General features: G+C 32.2%; 1 protein-coding gene across 1 annotated transcript; it reads right to left on the bottom strand.

Moving 5' to 3' along the window:
* Positions 1 to 1,986: 1,986 nt before the first annotated feature.
* LOC143064052 (uridine phosphorylase 2-like) lies at positions 1,987 to 19,288 on the bottom strand. The gene is made up of 8 exons (XM_076236561.1): positions 19,012 to 19,288; positions 16,823 to 16,934; positions 13,382 to 13,543; positions 12,212 to 12,332; positions 11,662 to 11,732; positions 8,493 to 8,628; positions 7,397 to 7,543; positions 1,987 to 6,690 (listed from the first exon to the last, which is right to left on the bottom strand). Exons 1-8 carry the CDS (start codon positions 19,050 to 19,052, stop codon positions 6,542 to 6,544), a joined length of 939 nt encoding a protein of 312 aa, XP_076092676.1. The 5' UTR covers positions 19,053 to 19,288; the 3' UTR covers positions 1,987 to 6,541.
* Between the last annotated feature and the right edge of the window lie 1,961 nt (positions 19,289 to 21,249).

Genomic DNA, 21,249 nt, shown 5'->3' with positions numbered 1-21,249 from the left:
ACATCACCAATTATGCTTTATGCACTCAAAAAGCTCAGCTAGCAAACAATACCTGAGACCTATTTTTGGACATGTATGAAGCCAAGTTGAAGTCCAAAATAAGCAATGCCAAAACATCCTGTTACATTTTGATGAACTGTTATATGTGTTTTGGTGGCAGAATTAAGTCTTGGTAAGGGGATAACCATCTGATTTTTGGGCAGGAGGAATTTGGAAATGTATACACTGATCTGGTTAAACTGAAAATAATATGGCATAGTTCTGAGTCAGAAAAATTCAAAATATATTTCATCTATGGGGTTCCCTAGCTAAAGGGAGATAATTCACATAGGGGTTTTACTAAAAAAAAATACTCTGTATTGGATCATAAAGGAAATCAGGTGCTCCGCAGGGCGCAGATTTATACGACCGCAGAGGTCAAAGCCTGAACATTTGGGGCAAGCATGGACATAATTTACAAGTGTAAGGGAGGAAAATCAGAACATACCCAAAATTGTATGTTGAATGTTTTTGAATTACCTCTCTTACACTGCTTTTAAATTGTCTTAATTGTCCATTGACCAGAAAAACATAGTTTTTCCCCTTTTTTGGTCCTTTTGCCCCCAATTCTAAAAAAATGTTGAGCTATAACCCCGAAAGTCAATACTAACCATCCCTTCATGATATGGAAACTTGTGGTATAATTTCAAAGAGATTCATACACTTAAACACAAGTTATTGTTTGAAAACTACAAAAATGCTTATTTTCGGCCCCCTTTTTGGCCCCATATTCCTAAACTATTGGGACCATAACCCTCAAAATTAATCCCAACATTCCTTTAGTCGTATTGAACCTTCTGGTAAAAAATTATAGAGATTCATTACCTAAAACAAAAGTTATTGTCCGGAAACAAAATGCGTCTTCGGACGACGCAGACAACATGATACCATTATACGACGCAAAAAAAATTTTTGCGGCAGTATAAAAACTTGATCTAAAATCATTCAAATCAATTGCTAAAGGGAGACAATTCATATAGGTGTTTTCTAATGTAATACTCTGTATTGGATCAATAAAGAGAAAACTTGATCTGCAATCATTCAAACTATCTTTTTAAAAGTTTTTGAATTGGGGAAAACGTGTTACTTTAATTTGCATTTTTAACTTCCATTAAGACTTTATTTTACTACATTGAATTTTAAAAGGGCCAATTAAAAGTGATGTTTGGAGTGGCTTGAAAACAAACATCTCAAGACGAATTAAAAACTTGCAAACTAAATTTTGTTATTCCAAAATTGACATTTTCAAATTGCAAAAATTGACTGCACATTGCTGCATTGAGCTTATTGTATCAAAAATCAGCATCAAAAGAAGAATCCAATTGCTAAAACACCAACTACTAAATGTTCCTCTATGACTAATAATGATTCATGTCAGTATGCTAAACCAAAGGATTCAACTATTTCAGGAAAAGTTCACCATACTCCATTTTAACTGTCCTAATCAAGTCCTTTTCACAATTGTTTATGATACTCTTAACCAGAGACATATAATACCATTATTATATGTCTCTGTCTCAACTAATCATGTTTTGTATTCAAGCTTCAAACTTGATGAAGCTTATTGGAGATGATAGAATGTTTAATACTTTCCCTTCATGTAGTCTACATAATAATATTCGAAATGGTGTAGGAATTTTATTTTTGGATGATCATTTACCATTAAGATTGGGTCACATGTTTGTAAACATTATTATTTGACAAGCATTTCTTACAAAACTTATACAAATTGTTCATATCAGCAATTAACCGTTTGTTCCATAAATTTTTCCAAAAATAATTCTAATAATTATGTGTTTACTATAGATTGTTACTGATCTCCCTTTAGCATTTTCCCCAGACAGAATTGTCATTTTAGATTTTTTACTCCATCATATCACAACTCTAGATAAATTTTGTCATAGTTTGATGGTCCTTTAGGCAGGACAAGTAAAAATGTATGAAGCAGATGTTTTAAAATATTTATTTAGCCTACATGCAAACAGGGACACATAGTGCAACAAACAAGTTACAAAAATACATAAAAAGTGTAAAAAGTACAAACATTTTAAATTGTAATAATTTCAATTTTTGAACACATTAAAGTTACAAGAAAATTATGCTATAAATGTTTTAGCATCTTATTACGTAATCACTGATTCTGACTTAAGAAAATATGATATATTTGTCAATTGTGTATTGAAATAATTTAAACATATGTAAAATTTGATTCGTTTTAAACATTTGTTATAATTTCATTAAACTTTTCAGTGTTTAATTGACATCATAACAAAAAATGAGGTAGGGAGAAATTGTACTTTATATTCTGGTCAGAATGTATAAATCTTTGGTCTTGCATGTAAATATTGGCTACATGGATTTTTTAATCCTTATTAAAGTAAATCACAGAGAATATAATGAATAAATTAATAATCAATTAACAAGTATAACAATTGGAATTAATATAAAAATGTTAACATCTATATAAAATACATATTTAATAAGAGCAGGTGGTTAAGCCTGATGTTATATAAGCAGAAATATAGAACGCTTTTTGTACTCCAGTGTTCACTTGGCAAGTTGGCATTGACAATTTTATAATTATATATTGGTTTTCCCATTTGGATGATTTTACATCAGTTATTTTTGGGGTCCTTTATAGCTTGCTGTTCGGTGAGAGCCAAGGCTCCTTGTTGAAGGCTGTATAATGGTTTACTTTTATAAATTGTTACTTGGATGGAGAGTTGTCTCATTGGCACTCATACCACATCTTTCTATATCTAAGTAAGAATTTTAAGTAGAAACAAATATCTAAATGTGATTAATTTATATCTTTAAAATATGTTAATAAATATCAATCTGCATGTTAAAGGTATATTCTTTTACTTGTTGCAGATTTACTGTTATGTGTAGGTGTTATTGTATTTTTCAATTACACACTCTCCACTAATGGATACAAGAAATAATAATCAAACAAAGTAACTAGAGGCTGTGTCACTCACCTTGGTCTATGTGCATATTAAAACAATGGACACAGATGGATTCATGACAAAATTGTGTTTTGGTGATGGTGATGTGCTTGAAGTTCTTACTTTACTGAATTTTCTTGCTACTTACAATTATCTCTATCTATAACTTTGCCCATTAGTAACAGAGGAAATTATTTTGTAAAAATTTACAAAAATTTACCAAATTAATGAAAATTGTTAAAAATTGACTATAAAGGGCAATAACTCCTTAAAAGGTCAACATACCATTTTGGTCATGTTAACTTATTTGTAGATCTTACTTTGCTGAACATTATTGCTGTTTACAGTTTATCTCTATCTATAATAGTATTCAAGATAATAACAAAAAATGACCCATTGGGGGGCAGCAACCCAACAACCAGTTGTCCAATTTGTCTGATAATTTCAGGGCAGATAGATATTGACTTGATAAACAATTTAACACATTATCAGATTTGCTCTAAATGCTTTGGTTTCAGAGTTATAAGCCAAAATCTACATTTTACCCCTTTGTTCTATTTTTAGCCATGGCGGCCATCTTGGTTGGTTGGCTGGGTCACTGGACACATTTTTAAACAAGATACTTCAATGATGATTGTGGCCAAGTTTGGTGAAATTCGGCCCATTAGTTTCAGAGGAGGAGATTTTTGTAAAAGTTAACAACGGCAGACGACAGATTCCAAGCAGTGGCGGATCCAGGGGGGGGTTCCGGGGGTGCGCACCCCCCCTTTATTTTTGCCGATCAATGCATTTGTATCGGGACATATGTTTTGCACCCCTTGCACCCCCCCTTTGCCCTGGGTTAGCACCCCCCCTTTCGAAAATTCCTGCATCCGCCCCTGCCAAGTGATGAGAAAAGCTCACTCGCCCTTTGGGCCAGGTGAGCTAAAGAGAGTATACAAAACACATGTACCACGCATTACATTTTGAAAGATAGAGATTCACTGAAAATAAAATAGTATTAAGTAACATCTTCATCAGTCTTAATATATAGTAATCATATATTAACCCAGAAAATTAACAACAACAAAACACTCCACATTCATTTAAACATTCCTTAAGGTGATAAAAATAGAACTAATGTAAAACAGCACAAAGAGACAAATTAACAATCAAGAATTCATGTAAAGTAAAACATCACACCTCTTTATTATATGTTATATAAAGAAAAATTGTAATAAATTGTTATCACAGAGATATGTTTTGTCCTTGTTTCAAAATCACAAACCCGAACAACTGTTTATGCCCCTATGTAAAAGTAGCCCTACTCTGACACAAAATAGTGCTATGGAATAGATAGGGATTTCAAATTGGTGGTCTGATGCCTGTATTACACATTTGGTCTGACTTACTGATTTCTGTAAGTCCCAAAAAGGGTCTATGGTATATTTTAAGTTTTAATGATGGAATAACAGTACATTGTTTGAAGAGTTGCAATTGCAGTTTTACTGGAGATGCAGAGCAGATCCAATTACAAAAATATATGTTACAATCAAATAAAAAATGTAAGGGAGAATCAACAGCTATCAGAGTTGTGCAATGTTGTAACTGATTGTTTCATTGCTAAACAAACGGCTGCTTAATGTCCAACAACAAATATAACATGTATATTCAAATGAAAAAAACTTTAATGTGAAAATAATAAATACTCTGCTACTAGATTGACATTCTTGGTGAGACATTTAGCGTAAAGCCAACAAGGTAACTGTCAAGGTTTAAATATGACATTTTTTCTGACTAGAGCTTAAAAATTCTTATTTCTTATCCTAAAAGCCAAGACAAGGGAATAAACAAGGATTTCAAATTTAAAGATTTCTATATTCAAACATTCACTCAAAAAATAGTATGCTAAAAACTGGTAATTAATAATCATAAATTAAAAGAATTCCCTATCAATACAAAACAGTTTTTTGGTAAATTTGAAGGCATTAAAATCAAAGATATGAATTTCCTTGTTATATGGTGTTATGATTAACTTCCCAAAATAAAATAATTCTTGTAACTAAAATAAAAAAAAGGCATTTATAAATAATACAACTAGAATCTTATTTAACTGTATCAAACGATGCTATTTCAATGAATAGCCTTCAGCCCCATAAAGATTGGAAAATTCTAAAGTGTAATATTTTTCCTACTTCTTTGAAAAATTCTCCATTTGGGTATAAATGCGAAGTTTGAATAATGTCAACAAAAAACTACTGGATTTACCATTGATACAAACTAGATACGCCTTATAGTAATCATTGAAAAAATAAGTAAGTTTCATTTATGAAAAATCTGAGAAAAAATAATCCTAATCTGCCTATGGTTTGAAGAATAACTGAAAGAGTAACAGATGACAAAAACAAAGTACTCTCTTTGTGATATCAACCTTTTCCCTTTCCTAAAGCAAGCAAATGATATATATTGATATGTCAAATAAATAAAAGAAGGAATGCATGACTTGCAAAATAAATAACAATGAACATATTTACCTGGGGTAGATGAAAAATAAATATAATTTGTCTGGGTGATTAATAAATTAAGCATATAGAAGCAAATTGATAAAACAATATTATGGCAAAATAAAATCTAAAAAAACAATAAATCAACATCTAAGATAAATTAGAACATAACACAAATCTTTTTCATTAATATTTCTCATTCTGATAATCATTTTTTTTTTTACATCTTTTAGGTAAATTTTAAAATCAGGTTAATTAAAAATCAGCAAAGCACCTTTATCGCTTAGAACAATAGTTTTTTTTTTTTCAAACTGAAATCTTAGACTTTAAGACTAACTCTATAATAACAGAAAGCTTTGAAAATATAAGCTCTATGCTATAAAAATGCATAAAATAGCTATCATAGTTAAAATCTAAGGTACTCTCAGAATGCATCTTTTCATTAGATTGATAAGTGAGTGATTAACAGATATATAAGTTCCATTCTAGTTAAATTCTTTAATATGATAAATCGTTGATTTCCAGGTGTTAACCATAACACTTTGATAAAGAGACTAACTTGTATGATAAATTTAATGTGAAATCTTATATCATAATGGTGACTCCCCTTTAATCATAGATTAGCATGTACATCTTAAGCATATGTTAAGCATTTTTTTGGTGGATTTGATATGAATCATAATAATAGAGTTCTCAAAAGTGGTGGTCTAAACTTTTCCAAAGGACAGACCCATTTTTGGTACTGTTTAAAAGATACAATAGTAAGGACCTACAGATTTCTTTCAATTATGGGGAAAAAAAGATTTTGAGCACTCTGTCATAAACAGGAGTACCTTAGTTTTTACTAAACATTATATTCAAATATAAAATATGAAATATTTAAAATTAAATAACAATTTTTGCTGCTAAGTGGAACAAATGTCATTTTCAGTCATAACTAGTATTAGATTGACTGTATTGCAAATATAATTTTTTAATTATAATTAAAGTAAGCATATTATGCTATAAGAAGCATTGCTATTTGCTGGTCAAACTTTTCCCTGTTATCATCCTATATTCTTTAAAAAACTATTAACTTTTATATTCCATTCCAAGTTTCTTTTTAATGTAAGCAGCTACTATTCTTTGAGGTCTAGCTTGCCATTCCTCCATTACATCATGTGGAGTGTTTATCTGGTCACCGTTGAGACGATTTAACAAAGTCACACATAATACAGCACCTGTGAAAAATAACACACATTTACCAATGAGACTATATGAATAATCTTACATGGATTAACAAATAAACAGTATCTTTTAAGGACATACGAAACAGAAGAGATTGACTTTTTCTTGTAATTTTGATACTTAATCATTTTTGATATTTCTATTTTGCACTCTTGAAATGTAAAATTTTGCCTGCTAATAGTTAATGTCACAAAAAACACATATTCATATTGGAAGATTTTACCTGGCCCTGCCACTGTATTGTTTGCTCTTAAGCACCTGTGTTGACCATATTATAAGTTATATGGTTCGCTACTGACCCCCTACGTATCCATAGAGGGTCAGTAGTTAACCGTATAACGAATTTATCGCACGCTGGACTTTTTCTGCTGCGTTATGTTGAAAATTAAACAATGAAACACAACAACATTAATAGATGACGTCACTATTAACGCGTCAAGAACCCCCTATGAAATTTACTAACCCCCTAGTCTCATAGGGGATCACCACGTGACGGTGTTAAACCAATCACAATGTGATATTTTACCCGCGGTGCGATAAACATATATGTTTTTGTCACAGATCAGTATAACACATATATAATTAATTTTACAACTTATTTTAGGTAATATCAAATATTCTAACAGCAACTTCATTAATATGTTTTTGCTACATGCAACTTCAAAATAAAAGACATAAGCTTTGAGGAGAATGACTTACTTTTGACACCAGCTCGATGTGTCATGGCAGCAAAGCATAAGGATTCCATTTCTATATTTCTGACCCCTCTCTCATGTGCTCTTTTTAGGAAAGCTAGTTTATCTTCTTCTGTATAATCACAGAATGCTCCATCTAACCTTGCTTGACCTTCAAAAATAACAAGAGTGTTACACTGTATTTAAATGCCTCTAGCTACTGTGCACCTGAGGGATATAAATGTCTGCGACTCTATTAACCAAAAAATCTTATGATTAAAATTGATATTAAGTTATACTGAATTGTTCTTGACTTGTGAGTATTTTTACTGGTAAGTTTTTTGGTGAAAAGAGCTTCTGAACAGTAGACTTCAGTAGACTTTCTGGCAATTGATCATAGAGAAGTTGCATTTAAAATTTGTCATTGAGTAAAAATTGTAACATAATTGGTTTTAGTTCAATATTTCCTGCAGGAATTGTCTAATAAGACTGAAGGTATTGTAGAGTCAACTTTAAATTATGTCAGACAAAAAATCTCACATATGCCACGGTTCTGATGTTTTCAGTCAAGAAAAAATCACAGTCAGGAAAAAAAGTTAAGGTAAATAAACTAGATTAACAGTTATCAAAGGTACCAGGATTATAATTTAATACACCAGACGACGCACGTTTCTTATTCATAAGACTCATCAGTGATGCTCAGATCTAAAAAGCCAAACAAGTACAAAGTTGAAGAGCATTTAGGACCCAAAATTCCAAAAAGTTATGCCAAAAACGGCTAAGGTAATCTATTCCTGGAATGAGAAAATCCTTAGTTTTACGAGAAATTTAAATTTTTGTCAACAGGAAATTTAATAAAATGACCATATAATTGATATTCATGTCAACACCGAAGTGCTGACTACTGGGCTGGTGATACCCTCAGGGACGAAACGTCCACCAGCAGTGGCATCGACCCAGTGGTGTAAACAGTTATCAAAGGTACCAGGATTATAATTTAATACGCCAGACGTGCGTTTCGTGTTAAAATTGAAGGTATTTGATATTAAGTACTTCTGATGGTTAATCAACAAACTGGTTGACAGTTGCAAACACATATTATTTTCTTATCCTGCAATTACCTTCATAAAAATCATATGTACACATAGTCTTTCCTAACTCAGACTTGCATCCAATTTCTTCAGAAATTTGCAGAAGTTCTTTGTTTAGTGCTTCATCTAATTTGGCAGGATGTTGTATAATAAGTCCTAATGTTGGCTGTAAACAGAATAAAAATGCTACTTTTAATTTCAGATTTTAAAACTCTTAATTGGATATGATTTTATCTGCATAATGGTTTGACAAGGCTGTAACTACAATTTCTCTAATTCTTATACAATTTTTCCTGACATGTTAATTATTTTTATTTAATCAAGATGTGGTTCTTCTGATCTCAGTTCTTCATTGATCAAAATTTGATTATGACATCAAATTTTCATGCTTTCCTCTGAATTTCCTATTGTGACAGCACGAAGAAAGCAATCATGCCTGGTGACATCAGGTAGAAAGAACACATCTTTTAGCAGATCATTTGAAAAGAAGAAATAAGGTTGCCTGCATCCTCTTTAAAAATCATTAGAGAAACTGATTCCACCACCAAATCTAGTGTAATATGATATTTATCCACTTTTAATATCTTATCACACTCGAATCAGTGGTATAAGGCCACACCAATTTAATACCTTGTTCGACGGACCCGCCCGCACCTATTTTTTTCAAAACATTTAAAAAAAAAAAATTTTATATTCCCGCTTCCCGCATCCAGAAATGTAATCATGTCCATTTCCCGCACTGTTTTTTTGTAAATATTATACAAAGATATCAACATTTGTTTTTAAAATCACAGTCTAACCTGTATATAACGATTTTAAACCTATAAGCACCCCAACACACTGTGTAAATATCTGTGAGAATATTTGTTTCAGCATAAAACCAATTTATCCGAAGTGGGAGTGCTCCGATATAAATATATAACAGCTGAAATACCTGTACAGAACAAAACATTGATTTCTTTCCCCCTTACTTAAATTCCCTGTCAAAAAATGTTCGTTGTTGCCGTTGTTAGAATAAAGTACAAAGAACTTCTGAAGGATTTGCCTTCAACTGCAATTATATTGTATGCTGGCGAAACAAAACTATTCATAGCCGCTGCATGTGTATGCACCTGTTCAAATTGATTCAGGGGTCTGTCGTTCAGCAGTTATCGTTTGTTGATGTGCATGATGTGGTTCATTGGTATTTTCCCGTTTGGTAGAAATTAGAGCGTTGGTTTTTCTGTTCAAATTGTGAACACTAATAATTTTGGGGTCCCTTATAGCTTTCTGTTTTGTCTGGATCAAAGCCCTGTATAAAAGGCCGTACTTTGACGAGTGTTTGTTATTATAAGGTTGGGAACAACCCTCCTTCAGACAAGGGGTCATTTTACTGTTGTAGAAAAAAAAAATAGAAATTCCAAGGATTTGTATAGTGCTCCTATACAAAACCTTTGAAAATTTAGATTTTTTTACTCAAAAAGAGGAGAAAAACATCATATTTTAAACAACTTTTCTAAAAGAGGGGTCCACTTACTTTGAATAATATTAAACTGTTAAAATAAATGTGTTAACATGGTTAAAGTCCAGGAATATTACAAAATTCTTGGACATGTTTTGACCATTTAATACTAGATAGATATATAGTTCTTTGGGAAAATATGAGCCCTTTTGTACTAAAAAGTGTTTTACAAAAAAATATATTATAACTTTTATTGACCCCTCATAAAAAGGATATTTATATCATTAAGGTGTTGTTCCCATCCTGATTATGACTTGAAGGGAGAATTGTCTCATTGTCAGTCACACGGGCAGGACATTTGAGCGAAAAAAATAACACTACTAGGGGACATTTGAGTGCCGATATTAGAGCTCATTTAAGCGCCGGATTAATCCGCTCACCTGTATTTTCGAAAGCCCATTTTAGAGAAAATTTTATAGTTATCACCCAGCAATTCATGTTTTCCTTGATACTATTATAAAATTACAAACAACAACATTTATATAAAGATACGAAGTATACAGGAATTTGCACCACAATTGAGACAAGAGAAAGAGCAGTTCCTTATGCAATTCTATGAACAGTATTGTACAGGGGTATATCGAGTGTCCATTACCTACTTTCTCTAGGTTATAAATTCCAGGCTAGAACAGACTTTTAACATTTGATTTAACCTTTTAGACTTTTTAGTGCTGTATTTTAATTGAAAAGTTTTATATTGTTTTATGTTGTGCTGTCTTTGTTATGAAGTCAGTGGTTGATTAAATAATTTTATTATGTATTTGGAAAGTCAAGAATGTTTCTAAAGTTCAAATGTTCGAATGTTCAATGAGTCTATTAGTGCTGTATTGTAATGGACATGTTTTATATTGTTTTATATTGTGCTGTCTTGAGTCTATTAAACATTTTTTTAATTTATTATATATTATTTATTTACTAAAAAGGGTTAAACGTATTTCGCTAAAATGGGCTTTGACAATTTAAATTTTTGCTAAAATGGGTTAAAATTCTGGAGCTTAAATGGGTTCTACTTTGGCGCTCAAACGTCCTATTTTTTTCGCTTAATTTCCTATCAATGCGCTCAAATGTCCTCCGCCGCAGTCACACATACTGACATACATGTATGTATAGACAAGATTTAATTATTCAATTATTTCTTGAACAGGGAAAAAATACTTCATTAATTAAAGAAATGTCAAAGTACAAGTAATAAATCAAGTTTTAATATTGTCAAAACCTACTATTTTATGTTTACAAAAAAAATTTATAAACGCTCGCCTTTACTTTTCTAGCTTCGCCTCAAAAATTTTCAAATTAAATATTTTTTTATTAAATTGCCCCATTTTTTGGAGTCCAAAAATCCGTAGAACAAGAAATTAAATTGGTGTGGCCTAATCTATTTGTATCATGAAGTTTTATTATGCATAAAAACTTTTAATGACACTTCAATATCAATTTGATATGGCTATTGATTAAGACTGTAAACTTCAAGTACAAATAAAAAAATATTTAAAAAGCAATTACCAATTTTGTTTGACTCAACCGTTCATACTTCTTTTACATTAAATTATAAAACATAACATTTATGTAGCAATGTACCAGAACCTCTTAAAGGAATTCATAAACATCTTAATTAAGTTTAAATATATTCTTAAAAAATACCATCCCATTTCTAAACGAAAATGCAAACAGTATCATAATGTATACTTCTTTACTTACAATTTCCATGTATGATCTAAGAATTCCATCAACTGCTGCTTCAGATATAACCACTGTTCCAGCATCTAAGCCTACAATAGATATACATATCATCATATCAACAAATGTTTAATATATACATTTTCAATATTGTACTCATATAAATATCATTGCAAAAGAGGGACGAAAGATGTCAGAGGCACATTCAAACTCATAGATTGAAAATAAACTGACAACGCCATTTGCAAATGTATCCACCCCTTCAGTACTGACAAATATAGTTATGTAAGAAATATGCACTGAAACTGTGATTAGATCATGATTAGAAAGCTATTAATATTCTCCCTGACAACATCTGTGATTCTTCAGCAAAAAAGATTATCAATGTGTTGTTTTCTAAAGGTACTAATTATGTCCCTTTAATAGTAGAATGTTCCTGTGTTATTTTTATGAGTCAACCTCTTAGGGTGAATTTTGAGCACTCACAAACATGTTTTGCCATGTCACATTTAATCTGTTACTGTCCCTAGCTAAGAGCTTGTAGTCCAGTAGATTCTATATTGATACATACCTAGTCCACCACTGGTTCCTAGTCTGAAGAAAACTACCTCTGAAGGATCGCATCCAGCATGCTGAAGCAGTTTCAGAATTTCATGAATCAAAATAGACAAAGATGGAATTCCCATACCATGCTGTAAACAAAAACAGTCAACATAAAGTTTTTGCAATAAAACATTCAATCTAAATTTAGTCATAATATAAAATTAAAAAGCATGTAGCACTGAAGGGTAAAGATAGCACTAGTTTTGATTTGGGAACTAAACCATTGCAGTGTATAAAGTGTTGGAGGTTCAACTACAACTATGGACAAAAGTAGATAACTCCAGTTTTAAATTTTATGTAAATAATGACAACATTGTTATTTTTAGAACAGATACTACATTCATACACTAATCATAATTCTATCTATTTTTGACAAGCAAGGTTTTATACCTCATATTATTTGCGACTTGAATATCAAGAGTATGTAGTTCGTTGACAAATTTCTTAACATGTTTATGGATGGATGTACAATTTCTTTTAATTTTTATAGAGCATTATATTTTATTCATCTTAAATGTGACAAAGTTTAGAAATTATCAGCTATCAAGCCAGGCCAGTAAGGTTTTGATTGAATAAATGCAATCTCTGACTTTAAAAGGTAGAGAAGTTGAATGTTATTAAAAAAAATCCTTTTCTAAAAATGCACAATTATTGTTTATATGCATCTTATATTTTCAACTGATTTTTTTCAGTTTGTTCTTATGCTGTGGTGTTATATCAATCAATGTCCATGGTTAGGGGAGTGAAGAGAGCTCAAAAAACATATTTAACTCAATTAAATGACATTTTGTATGTGCCTATTCCAAGTCAGATGCCTTTAATTCAGTGGTTGTCTTTGCATACCGTGTCACATTTGCTTTTTATTCATTGTTTGTATAATTTTAAATCAAGTTGTATTCCCGGTTCAAATTATTTTCATTATGTATTAATGTCTAGGCCTTTAATAGCTTACTATATAATATGAATTTTGCTTCCTGTTGAATCAGTGACCTATATTTGTTAACATCTATGTCATTTTGTGGATAGTCAATTAATTGGCAATCACACAACATCTGATTATTTTCATAATGATATACAAAAATGTATCTATTATCAACATTGGAAACCTTTTGCCTTTTTCTTCTTCTCTTATACTTACACTAACTGAAATGATTGGTCCCATTTTATATAAAACATATCTATCTGATCCTTTAGAGATGTTATATAGTGTCTGCCCTGGTGTTAACTTAAACTTCAGCTGATCTACCATGTAATGTGCAAACTTCTCCATCCGGGATGGCGATCCACCAAAACAAACAAACTAAAAATAAAAAGAATCATTACATACATAAGATGTGTGTGCCTTGTGTAAAGAGCTTAAGATTTACATCCAGTTCCATAGGATTTTGGTTTCAACAAATAAATTAATCAAAAGCAAAGATTGAAGAAGAATTGATGACTAAAAAGAAAAAATCTAACACATTATGGACATCTACATGAATAGAGCCAACAACATATCCACACCATATGGCTATCTTTTTGTTGTACAATAAATGTTCCAAAAACTGGAGTTCTTAGTGTACACTTTCAATACTATTAGTTACATAGTGTGCTAGTGACCTAATACGGTATATATGGGGTCAGTAAATTCCATATGGGGTGAGAGGGAAGCTCCAATCCCCATATGGAATTTACTGACCCCATATATACCGTATTACATCACTAGCACACTATGTAACGAATTTATCTTACCGACTATCTTAACGTGTAAAATTTAGACTTGTGAACTATCAAAATCATGAGCAAGCCAGTCTTCAATACTGTTAGCACTAAGAAACTACTTCCATTGATCCTACAAGAACAATAGCCAATGATAACAACTTGTTAGGTTTAAATGTGTTTAATGAATTTATTTCAATCTTCATCATCAATTTCTTCGTCTGTTGAAACCTTTAAGATTTTTTCTCAGTTCCATTTTGTTTTTATAAAGGGACGTAACACCACTACTAACCGTGTATGAAATAAGCCCGGCCTCCCTACTACCTAATATGGAATATAAAGTGATGTAACTCCACTACTAACCGTGTATGAAATAAGCCCTGCCTCCCTACTAACCTAATATCAAATATACACGGTCTTCACGCGAATGCTTTTAACCAATCACATTCCTAGAAATGTATAGGAGGTAAGATAATATTGTATATTCAGCCATCAATGTTGGGAGTGCTACTTCCCTAGCAAGAAAAGACCCATCAAGCCTCATTTGTTGACCAATGCTGCAGTTAAATCTGTCCCTTCCCAACTCTCCATATATTTGCTGTGAATTCAGAAATTTGTCCCCCTATTTATTTTGTAAAATTAAGAATGGAAATGGGGAATATGTCAAAGAGACAACAACCCAACCAAAGAGCAGACAACAGCTGTCGAAGACCACCAATGGGTTTTCAACGCAGCGAGAAAATCCCCCACCCTGAGGTGGTCTTCAGCTGGCCCCTAAATAAAATTGTGTACAAGTTTAGTGAAAATGGACGTCACATGTGTTTATTTCAAACCATCCATTTCAAGTTCATCTTTTTGTTATCATGGTTATAAATCAGGTTATTAGTAAGAACATTCTTATCATAAAGATTGGGTGTATCTATAATAATCAATCAAATGGTTACGTATGTTTAATGTTTTAATTTACAAATACATAAAATTCATTTAATTTATGCTTTATTAAATGTGTGTTTTGTTGTACAAAATTGTAAGTACATTTGTACTTTTATTGTCATTCAGGAAACTGTTACTTGAATCATAATTATGATCTTAAGGAAAGAATGTTGTTAGTTTACATTATTTTTGTTAAGCATTTTGTTTTTCAAATCATCTTATTTTTTTTTCTTGGTTTAGAGGGGTGTATAATTCTCTGAATAGGCACATATATAGGATATTACAGGACAAAACTGTCCACAAAATTAACATTAATCATGTTAATGAGCAAAATCATTTACCCTTTCTTTTATTTCCTTTCATAAGAATCAACTATCTAATCTTGATATCCCATTATAGTGTTTCCTGCAGATTTTAATAAGATGCTTCACTGAGCGCAGCCTGATACGACCACACAGTTCTAAATCTAGCTGCACAGTGAGGGCAAGTATGGACACAACATTCAAGCTTGATACAGCTCTGAATTTGGGTTGTGATTAAATAGTTGACACAGAATAGGTTTCTGACACAGAATGAATGTGGTCGAAGAACTTAAAAAATTTAAATTAAACATTTACCTATTATGGTCAAATATGATGGCAATATCTAAAATCTAAATACATGGTTAGATTCAACATATCAAAGAACCCCAAGAATTAAATTTTTGATGAAATCAAATAAAGTTCAATTCTGGACCCTTTAGAACTCAATGTGGACCAATTTGATAAAGGGGCCCAAATATCAAAACTCTAAATACATGGTTAGATTCAGCATATCAAAGAACCCCATTTATTCAGTTTTTGTTAAAATCAAAAAAAGTTTAATTTTGACCAACTTGAAAACTGGGCCCATAATAAAAAATCTTGAGTACATGTTTAGATTCAGCATATCAAAGAACTCCAAAAATTCAATTTTTGTTAAAATCAAACTAAGTTTAATTTTGGACTCTTTGGACCTTAATGTAGCCCAATGTTAAAACGGGACCAAAAAAAAAAGAATCTAATTACACTGTTAGATTCAGCATATCAAAGAACCTCAATAATTTAATTTTTGATCAAAGTAAACAAAGTTTAATTCTGGACCCTTTTGGCCCCTATTCCTTAACTGTTGGGACCAAAACTCCAAAAATCAATCCCAACCTTCCTTTTGCAGTCATAAACCTTGTGTTTAAATTTCATAGATTTCTATTACTTATATTAAAGATATTGTGCAAAACCTAGAAAAGTGCTTATTTGTGCCCTTTTTTGGCCCCTAATTCCTAAACTGTTTGGACCAAAACCCCCAAAATTTATCCCAACCTTCCTTCAGTGATTATAAACCTTGTGTTACAATTTTATTGATTTCTATTTTCTTATACTAAAGTTTTATCCGGAAATCATTAGTCTTTGGGTGGTACTGGCAACGACCACATGATACCAATATACGACCATTTTTGCGGTCATATAAAAAGGCCAGAGCTATTTTTTGCTCAGTGGGGGCGCTCTTAGCACCAACATGGGCTACACCTAAAGGACACCTATTGCATTGATTACAGAACTACAAGGGTACGTTTTACATAGATATATAGGCACTGTTATGGATAGGAATTTAATCAAAAAAATATTATACCATTTAATAATGATACCTGAGGCTTATCGTCTAAGCATGTGTTGGAATAGTGTCAAAACTTGCATAACAATGACTATATGCATTGCTATTTATCTGTACAAAAGAATAAGTGATAAATACCTTTTACATAACTTTACATAACTCTTGGGCTATTCTGTACTAGTTCATGAAAAATAATAATTAAAAATTCTGAAAACATTATGCGATATTTATCAACTGGTCTGACATTTTAAAATGTGTATTCAGTTTAAAGTTGTGATAAGAAATTAATATATCTTTTATAAAATTAATAAAATAATACCTTCACATCACCAAATATTTCTTTAAGGTCATGTGATTTGTTGCTTAGCGCCAAGTGATACAAGACATCTTCTTCCATGGAATCAAGGTGTATATTTCTGACAAAGGATATCCTGGAAGTACAAAGATGTAGATTAAATACATGTATTCCCCTAGTGATTAAATTTTAAATTCTTAATACATTGACGAAAAATGAACATTACTAAAACTTTCCTGCACCATTTACTGTATACGACATTTAGCAATATATTCTTCAGTGAATCAAACAGCCATACAAATTTATACTTGTGTACATTTTGTAAGTTTCCAATCTAACCTCATCAATTTGTATGGGCAGATAAGCAGATAAGAAATATCCACACCCAAAGTTTGGTAAGAAAGTAAGCAAAAATTTGCACCCAGCGAAAATAACCTGCTATATATAATACGGTATTTTTAATTATAATTATTGTGATAATTTCGCATTAAATCAAATGTATCTTATTTGAACAATTTATTTTTAATAATTGAAAAGTAAAGATCATAAGATAATATCTAATGAAATACAGGCAGCTCTTTTTTTTTTTTGTACATAAATAAGGCCGTTAGTTTTCTCGTTTGAATTGTTTTACATTGTCATTTCATGGCCTTTTATAGCTGACTTTGCAGTATGGGCGTTGCTCATTATTGAGACGGTACAGTGACCTATAGTTGTTAATTTTTGTGTCATTTTGTCTCTTGTGGAGAGTTGTCTCATTAGCAATCATACTTCATCTTCTTTTTTTAAATGTAAATCCGGAAGCACATTTTTTTCAATTTTGATTCTCAATTTTAACAACACTTATATAAAATTGAGAAACGAAATGGGGAATGAGTCAAAGTGACAAAAACCTGACCATAGAGAAGACAACAGCCGAAGGCCACCAATGGGTCTTCAATGTAGCGAGAAACTCCTGCACCCGTAGTCGTCCTTCAGCTGGCCCCTTAAAAAATATGTATACTAGTACAGTGATAATGGACGTCATACTAAACTCCGAAATTATACACAAGAAACTAAAATTAAAAATCATACAAGACTTACAAAGGCCAGAGGCTCCTGACTTGTGACAGGCCCAAAATTGTGGTGGGGTTAAACATGTTTATGAGATCTCAACCCTCCCCTATACCTCTAGCCAATGTAGAAAAGTAAACACATAACAATACGCACATTAAAATTCAGTCCAAGAGAAGTCCGAGTCCGATGTCAGAAGATGTAACAAAAGAAAATAAATAAAATGACAGTAATACATAAATAACAACAGACTACTAGCAGTTAACTGACATGCCAGCTCCAGACCTCAATTAAACTGATTGAAAGATTATTTCTCATCATATGAATATCAGGCACAATCCCTCCCGTTAGGGGTTTAGTATCATACTATCATAAAATATATGAGAAGAACATAACCTGTGTCATGCCAACAACTGTTTTTTAAATAAATGTGTTTAGTTCTGATGCAAAGACCCTAAAAGTGAATCAATATTAAAGCCAAAATATGCAACCTTTAATGACCTGACAACAGTATCGTAACTATATTCCTTCTTAATAAGTCTGTTTAAAGGTTTTGTAAGCTTTTGAAGTGAATACTGACATATTTGTGCTTTGTAAAGAATATTACTATAAAAGATTGGATGTGAAATACCTGAACATAAAAATGTGAAAAAAACATGAGAATATGATTAAAAGTTATGTAATTTAAATGATTTTATTGTTTAATTGTGGAACATTATTGTTTTTCTATAGGGTTTATGGTCTTTTAGGGTGTTCGGTGGTGTTCGGTGGTGTGGGGTTGTCTTTGGTGGTGAAAAGACCAACTCAGAAAATAGTGTCCATGTTTATACAACACATGAACACCATTTTCTTCCCATTGTCCATATTTCATTATTATTGATAGAATGTATTCTGATTTTTTTGTAAGCGAGACAGGTGAAAGTCAAGTTATTGTGCTGTGAAAACGGGAAATGAAGTCTAGCAGGACACATGAAATTACCAAAAACTGTGACTCACCTAGGTACATGGAGTAAGCAGAATACGGGAATCTGATAAAATAGAAAGCGGGATCGGGATCAGAACCCCCCAATGGGACCCCCCCGCATCATGTATCCCTTCTCGGGATCCTCAAACTGAAAGGTAAAAGTCCCAATTCTTTCAAATATAAAGGATAAACTTACCCTTCCTGAGAATCTATGCGTAAATGTCTATCCAAAGCCATGCTTTTTTTTTGTTTACTGTCCTCTTTTGGAGAAATTTCTTGGAACTGACGCAACTGGAGGTATCAACTTACTGAACTCAGGTTATCTATAATAACTGTATTTACACCAACACTAGTATCAAACACAATGTTAAATACACTTTTCGGTTAAAGCTGTTAAGTTGTAAAATAACTTAGCAATAGGATTAGTCTACAAATTATATACGTGATGTGATGACTATCCTTTTATTTTTTTTGTACTTTCCCTTTCGATTTATAAGGTGAAGGTCGGACGAATAAATTGACCTTGTCTGGGATTGACTAAAACACGGAAGTGTGAAAAAATGTTCAGTTTTACGGTGGTATCTTAGGAAGGGCTTAACATAATGTAAAATTTTATCTGATTTCGAAAGCTGTCCTGACATAAATAACTATAATTTCATGATATATAAATAATTTTATTATGTTTAAATACTGAATTTCAATTTTCCTTCATTCCGCCCCATTTTCTGAAAAAAACCTATATCTTCTATTATTTTATTTTCTAGAATATTTGCAAGACAACTACAACTTATAGGAGATTTATCAACAAGACATAATCTATTAGAAGTAGAGCTTAGGGACCTTAGTGGCCGAGTGGTCTAAGTAGTAACTACTGCAATCACTGGCCAATCAACACTGAAGTTGTAAGTTCGAACCCCGCTCGGTCGGGTGCACTCGACACCAATCTTGGATACAAATAGAAATACATCTAACAAAAACACAAACTTGACGTGGACGGGTACTTGTACATCCAAACAACAAAAAGACCACAAGTGTAGATCTGAGTGTACTCGCAGTTTGTCTGGTCAAAATTGCTTTACATGGTACCATTGACTGCTTTTTTTAAGATGTCACATGTAGTACGCCCAACAACGTTTCTAAGATTTCCATCAATTGGTCGTTGCCATAAAATTTGCATAATCGGGGGATCACTGCCTACAATCTATTTTAGGAAAAGTAAAGGGGCTTTTGATCATTCTAATACATATAGATCTACAGCCCTGAAACGTCCAGAGGATTCCGAAGTAGAAAATGCATGATAGTCAGGGCCATTTTAAAGGGGGGTGTTTCCAACCCAGCACAAAGAGGGGTTCCAACTATATGTCCCCATTTAAATGCATTGATCTGTCAAAAAAGGGGGGTTCCAACCCCCGGACCATCCACATCTTTGGTTTAACTATCTTATTATTTTACACTCACTTCATCAGAACCCTCTCCCACAATTATTTATTTCTATTCCGTTATATTTGGGTTTTACCCCTATCTATTTCTATCTTTAGTATAAACTGTGGTTTGTAGAACAAGTTTGTAAAACAAGTTTGAAGAACTGGTTGGATAGTATCTATATACGTCTTTAGTGAGTACTGCACGAGCATTTCATAGGCGGGAATATGGGTGGGGTATATAAGTCTGATACTTTGATAATTTGTATCGAGGTGCTCACAGCGGTAACTTCAAAGTAACAACACGTTCTAAATGACTCGCACTCAAAATACCAAAACTTTAACTCTTCTAAAATATAATCATTTACTAGAATTTTAGTTTTTTCCTTTGTTACATCGAAGTTACTGCGAGCAAACCAAACCTACATTTTGTCTTGCCTCTTATTTCGCCATGTAGATAGATTAGAAATGTTTTAAATTCGGACGAATTTATGAGGGAGAATTCAAAGGGACTACTTGCTATCCCTGTGGTACTTGTGATTGTTTATGTGTATCTTGTTGTCCGTCGACAACTTGCTAGAATATTGGCTTCCGTTTTTGTCTCGCTTGACGGAGTCAAAAAGCGAAACATAGGTTTGCTGTTTCCGACGTCGGCGGCGTCAACAATGTATTTGTTTCTGATTAGGTCTAGTTTATGGTGAACCACTAGTGGTAAGTCAAAGATATTTTGTATGAAGTTGTATAAGAGGGGGGGGGGGGGCAAGGGGGGTCCCAATAACAGCAAAACAGCAAATTGATTTGGCTTATAACAGATAACAAGGAATTAAAATGGACAAAAACAGATAACAGTAAATGGAATATTAAAATAAGTCGGGTCCTTGACAAATCCAGTATTTCTTATCTTACTGGTATAATCCTTTGTAATGAATTCCATTTTCTATGAACATGGTTTTTAGAATTATGTATCTAGGTTATATATTTGGTATATTCTTGTCCGTCCGTCATCAACATGT

Source organism: Mytilus galloprovincialis, chromosome 2 (genome assembly GCF_965363235.1).
Source record: "Mytilus galloprovincialis chromosome 2, xbMytGall1.hap1.1, whole genome shotgun sequence".
In the NCBI taxonomy this organism is placed as follows: Eukaryota; Metazoa; Mollusca; class Bivalvia; order Mytilida; family Mytilidae; genus Mytilus; species Mytilus galloprovincialis.
This window is presented reverse-complemented; position numbering and strand designations above follow the sequence as displayed.

Excerpts from the sequence above, each read along its gene's own strand:
- LOC143064052 (XM_076236561.1), bottom strand. The coding sequence starts at position 19,052 with ATGGCTTTGGATAGACATTTACGCATAGATTCTCAGGAAGG. Across the intron at positions 16,935-19,011 it reads CGCATAGATTCTCAGGAAGG|GATATCCTTTGTCAGAAATA; the intron begins GTAAGTTTATCC and ends TTGTACTTCCAG. Across the intron at positions 8,629-11,661 it reads TTAGATCATACATGGAAATT|CCAACATTAGGACTTATTAT; the intron begins GTAAGTAAAGAA and ends TTCTGTTTACAG.